Source organism: Piliocolobus tephrosceles, chromosome 2 (assembly GCF_002776525.5).
Source record: "Piliocolobus tephrosceles isolate RC106 chromosome 2, ASM277652v3, whole genome shotgun sequence".
Classification (NCBI taxonomy): domain Eukaryota; kingdom Metazoa; phylum Chordata; class Mammalia; order Primates; family Cercopithecidae; genus Piliocolobus; species Piliocolobus tephrosceles.
The window spans coordinates 101,122,394-101,128,393 of NC_045435.1; the positions used below are offsets into that span (position 1 = coordinate 101,122,394).

General features: G+C 41.3%; 1 protein-coding gene across 3 annotated transcripts in view; it reads right to left on the minus strand.

Moving 5' to 3' along the window:
* The window catches only part of SENP2 (SUMO specific peptidase 2), a 33,822-nt gene that overhangs the window by 19,485 nt on the left and 8,337 nt on the right, over nt 1-6,000 (minus strand). For all 3 annotated transcript variants that reach the window (XM_026454887.2, XM_026454885.2, XM_026454886.2), the window contains 2 exons: nt 4,749-4,917; nt 1,577-1,680 (listed from right to left, as the gene is read on the minus strand). In XM_026454887.2, the coding sequence (XP_026310672.1) occupies nt 1,577-1,680; nt 4,749-4,838 (194 nt within the window). In that variant the 5' untranslated portion in view covers nt 4,839-4,917. The remainder of the gene's footprint in view (nt 1-1,576; nt 1,681-4,748; nt 4,918-6,000) is intronic.

Genomic DNA, 6,000 nt, shown 5'->3' on the forward strand with positions numbered 1-6,000 from the left:
CAACATGACAAAGCCAAGAGATCGTTAAACATACTGCTGCTTCCAACATGTGGCTGCTCAAAATGGAGAAAATACTGACATTCTGACTAAATCTAAAGAATTTCTTTTAAAAGTTCACAACTGATTATTCTCAAACAATCTGTTATTTCTGCATTCAAAAGCTAGATAGTAGGCCAGGTGTGGTGGCTCATGCCTGTAATCCCAGCACTCTGGGAGGCTGAGGCGGGCAGATCACCTGAGGTCAGATGTTCGAGACTGGTCTGGCCAACATGGCCAAACCCCGTCTCTACCAAAAATACAAAAAATTAGCTGAGTGTGGTGGCGGACGCCTGTAATTCCAGGCTGAGGCAGGAGAATTGCTTGAACCCAGGAGGCAGAGGTTGCATTGAGCCAAGATTGCATCATTGCATTCCAGCCTGGGCAACAAGAGTGAAATTCCGGCCAGGCACAGTGGCTTATGCCTGTAATCCAGTACTTTAGGAGGCTGAGGCGAGCAGATCACAAGGCCAGGAGTTCAAGACCAGTCTGACCAATGTGGTGAAACCCGGTCTCCACTAAAAATACAAAAAATTAGCCAGGCATAGTGGTGCGCGCCTGTAATCCCAGCTACTAAGGAGGCTGAGGCAGGAGAATCGCTTGAACCTGGGAGGTGGAGGTTACAGTGAGCTGAGATCATGCCATTGCACTCCAGGCTGGGTGACACAGCGAGACTCCATCTCAAAAGAAAAAAGAAAAAAAAAGAGTGAAACTCTATCTCAAAAAAAAAAAGCTAGATAGTATTGCGTGACTTTTTAACCTTCAATTTGCTATTTATATAATTTCTGGGATCCCTGTGTTTTCTCACACCACTTGTTAGAATTAACCAGTGTACCTCAATCCTGAGCTCACACATTTTTTGTCCTCCTTTCACAGGCAAATACAAGGCCAGATATCACTTCCTTCTGTCACTCTCATCTATTAATATTTGCTCAAATCATTAGAGTATTTAATTAACAAGCTGTATCATAAGGAAAATTCTTATGACCTGGGAGACTTTAATCTTGTCTCTAGCGGGTTTCCAAATGTGCTAAGATTCAATCTCTATGCTGCCACAGGGACTAGGTGTGTCTCATGGGGTGGGGGTGAGGCAGGGGGAAGGAAAAAAGACAAAAAGAAAGACTGTGAGGAGGTGAAGGAGAAAGGAAGGAAGGAAGGGAGATGAGAGAAATGGAGAGATGGGCAGGAGCAGGGTGGGGAAGGGAGGCAGAGAGAGAGATTGTGGGAAATGTATGCTGGGGAGGTTGAAGAAACTCTCTGCCTCCTGGGAGACCTACTTCAACAAGTGATCTACTTTTTTATATAAGAGTTTAAAGTAAAAGTTTACTTGAACAAAGGGTCCTAAAGGTAACATCAAATTTTACTTTGCAAACCACTGTTACATATTATCCATTACTAGATAAATATCCAGGCAAATGACAGGGCTAGTTCTCTCAGGTTTAACCTCTTCTTTCAATAAAGCCCTTCCCACCAATACTTTCTCCAAAAACAAACCAAAAAAAGATGCCTAGCAAAGCATTATCTATTAGCTCATTGTCACCTGTGATAACCTGAAGCTACAGGACAGACAGAGTTTCCATGACCACTTTCTTTAAGTCGTTCCAATAACCTTCGGTACTTCTCTCTTTCCTCTTTTTGAACACCCTAAATAAAAGAAAGCATGTTAGCTAAGTACCAGCACATTAAATTTATAATTAAAAGGCCAAATGTAACCCATAGATGTGTTTTATTTGCCAGCATTGTGTTTTTAATATTTCTTTGAATTAATTACTAACTTTATACATTTTTTAAGAATCAAAAAATCTGGCCTCCTTCAATCAACTGAATCCACAATCTATAGCTATGTAGGGCTATCCCATTCAGATAGGCCACTGCTCTCCAGCCCACTTTATTCATGTCATCTGCTAAATTCTGATGGCATCTAGGTTTTTGACAGAACTGGGTTGAACAGAATTAGGTTAACTACAAAAAAACTCAGCAAAAAAACTCAGCAGAAATCATCCGCTTACATAACAAGAATATGCAGCTTCCAAAATGAATTGGCCTCACCAACATCACCAGTAACCTCTATGGCTACATTCAATAGACACTTTTCCAGGCCTTATGTTACTTGATCTTTCTTCAGCATTTCACCCTGCTGACCTGCCTTGCCTTCCTAGACAATGAGTTCTTCTGATTCTTTTTTCTCTGTCTCCACTGCAGATTATTCCTTCTGCCTACATCATACTGATGGTTTTGCCCATATCTCTTCTTGCACTACATTCCTTCTCTGAATAATCTCATCAGGTCCCTTGATTTAAATAGCACCAATAGGTTAAAGATTCAGAAATGTGTCTCCTCCTCAAAATTCCTATCACCTATATCCACGAGCTTCCAGGAGAGGTTTTCTTGTGGGTTTCACAGGGAATTTAAACAACGTCCAAAACTGGAGTCATCATCTTCCCCGTAAACATAGGGTTATCTTGGTAAGTGACACATAGTGACTCCAAAACTGAAATCTGGGACTCAGACCCTTCTATGTACTTTATATCACACTTAATCAACAGATACATCCTTGCTAATACTACTTAGCAATATTTCTAGAGTGTATCTTCTGTATATTCTCCTGTAGATACTTGCTCAGTCCCATTTCTGACTTACCTAAGAGACTGAAATATTTAAAACATCATCCTTTTTTTTGAGACGGAGTCTCGCTCTGTCACCCAGGCTGGAGTGCAGTGGCGCGATCTCGGCTCACTGCAAGCTCCGCTTCCCGCGTTCACGCCATTCTCCTGCCTCAGCCTCCAGAGTAGCTGGGACTACAGGCGCCCGCCACCACGCCCGGCTAATTTTTTGTATTTTTAGTAGAGACAGGGTTTTACCACGTTAGCCAGGATGGTCTCGATCTCCTGACCTCGTGATCCGCCCACCTCGGCCTCCCAAAGTGGGATTACAGGCTGAACCACTGCACCTGGCCTTTAATACACCATCTTAAAACCCCTTTCAGGGCTATGGTTCATTCCCCTCTCTCTGCCTGCTCATCAAATAGCAACTATTTATGTATAAGCTCTTAGAGGGCAGGAACCACATTTCATTTAATCTTGAATTGCTAGCACAGTACAACTAGCACAGTACCTGGGACCCAAATAAATATTTCTTTGATGAACTAAATTAAACAAGTGACTCAGAAAACTAGTTGGCAAGTGAAATAGCAGATGGTCCTGGGGAGTGCCAGATACAGGAATAATTCTAAATTTTCCTGGAATAAAGGAAAACCTCAAAAAGAAAGTAAAAACATTGACTCTTCATCATGCTGAGCGCTCTGAAAGGTGAAGGAAAAAGCAGAGATGCACACCATTTACTTCCCTTCCTTAGTCACAGTTATTAAAGTTTATAAAAAGAAACAAGTTAGGGCTGGGCACGGTGGCTCACGCCTGTAATCCCAGCACTCTGGGAGGCCGACGCTGGAGGATCACTTGAGCCCAGGAGTTTGAAACCAGCCTAGGCAACATAGTGATATCCCATCTCTCCATATAAAAAAAACTTGGTAATTTTTTTTAAAAAAAAGCAAGTTAGACTAATTCAGGTACCCAAAAAGAATCTAATCTTGGCCAGGTGCAGCGGCTCATACCTGTTATCCCAGCACTTTGGGAGGCTGAGGTGGGTGGATCACCTGAGGTCAGGAGTTCGAGACCAGCCTGGACAACATGGTGAAACCTTATCTCTACTAAAAATACAAAAGATTAGCTGGGCGTGGTAGCACATGCCTGTAATCCCAGCTACTTGGGAGGCTGAGGCAGGAGAATCATTTGAACCTGGGAGGTGGAGGGTGCAGAGAGCCGAGATAGTGCCATTGCACTCCAGCCTGGGCAACAATAGCAAAACTCTGTCTCAAAAAAAAAAAAAAAAAAAGATCTAATCTTATCTCTTCCTAATATGACTCTTTTTTCTTCCTTATAATAAAAATAACTACATCTAAAACTTGACTAAATTATATGTATCTAGAATATCTATAGCAGAATACATATAGGTATCAGAGGTTACTTGCCAAGAAGTAAACATGGTGGTGGAAGCCAGGTATGGAAGGGAGTCTGAGAAACTTAGTCACTGTACATGCTTTAGTACCTTTTGAAATATATGACATGCGCTGGAACATGGGAGACAGAGGTTGCAGTGAGCCAAGACTGCACCACTGCACCCAGCATGGGTGACAGAGTCTCACTCTGTCTCAAAAAAAAAAAAAAAAAAGGGAAAAAAGAAATATATAACATAGTAGATATATTATTTGCTCCCAAAAATTCATTAAAAATTATTTTTAGTCTTTTAATTTTTATTACTCAAAAAAGTTTCATTTTTAAATTTAGCTGTCTGACTGTGTGTCTGTGTCTTCAACACTTTCACGATTTTCTGCTCCTTGATAAGCAACATGCTTGATCCTGTCACAGACTCATTGAGCACACATGGCCGCTATAGGCCCTGCTAATGTGATCTGGACAATCTCATAAGAACTTTAGGTCTCATAGCATGAACCCCTCAAAGTCTGCCTGGGCACAAGCTGCATGCAGATTTTTGGTGCATCTGGGTTTGAGACAGCCTCATTTTGTTAAAGGCTGTATTGTAGGAAAACCTACAATGGTATGTCAAACTTTGAACCATTCTAAGTGTCTCTAGGCAGCATCTTTAGGAAGAGCTGTAAAATTTCTTTTTAAACAAATCAAGCTAAAAAGGCTTACCTCCTCCACAGTACAATGGGGACGCCTCAGACCCTTGCCACTCTCTTCAGAAATCATCTCTGTTACAGCCTGTTCCTGAGGTTTCCACATTAAAGAACTCTCTGGATTACCTTTGCTATGGCGACGGCCACCTGGTCTTCTATTATAGCCTTCTGAGTTCAAAGTAAAACTGAGCAACAGAAAAAAAGAAGAAAAAAGTGTCACCATGCTGCTTAAATTGCTGGAATCTAAGCTCCAGACCATCCTGTGATTAAGCTGCTTTAGGTGAAGCTTACTCCTGGCAAGTCAGACAAGTACAATTATGCAAAAGTTAGATCTATCCCTAGAGCACAGGGCACCCCAGCATTCTACTATGGAATGTCTGTTTCTAAACTAGAGCTGCCACACAAAGAAAGCCTCTGCTTTCCTCTTCATGCCCATTTCCAACCCCAACTCTAGATTTAGCTCCCCTATTGCACATACCCCTTCTGATACTGCATTTTTCCTTTAGTCACCTGAAACCACTGAGATTCAATATTGGTGTGATTTATTTAGTGTCTATATTCCACACTAAACTTTAAATTCCATGAAAAGAGCTTACATCCTTTCACCACTGTATCTTAGTACAGGGTCTAAGCCAAAAGGCCCTCAATGAATATCTGCCGAATGCTAAATTAATAAATGCCAAAAGAACTGAAGCCTGGAATTCGCACCCAGTCACAGTTGCTGGTGACAAAATCTGCCTTTCCTGCCATTACCAACAATGCAACAAACTGACATCATGCCCCTCTTTCCTTAGGTGACACTTTTGAAATGAATACCACTTATGTGGTGTTTCAAAAAAAAAAAAAAAAAGGCATAATCTGCAACAAATCATCAGTAAATATCAGACAAAATTAAAATATTAATGCCAATGAACACAAAGAAAGGGCAACGAGTTGTTGCAGAATAAAGTAGATCAAAGAGACATGAAAACTATGTGCAATACACAATTCTGCACTGGATCCTGTATTAGGAAAAAGAAAAAGCTGTAAGAGAAAAATTTAAATAAGACCTGTAGATTAAATAATAGTATTATATCAATGTTAATTTCCTGATGTTGGTAATCCATGATCATGTAAGTGAATGCCCTTATTCTTTTTCTTTTTTTTGAGACGGAGTCTTGCTCTGTCGCCCAGGCTGGAGTGTAGTGGCACAATCTCGGCTTACTGCAACCTCTGCCTCCTGGGTTCACGCCATTCTCCTGCCTCAGCCTCCCGAGTAGCTGGGACTA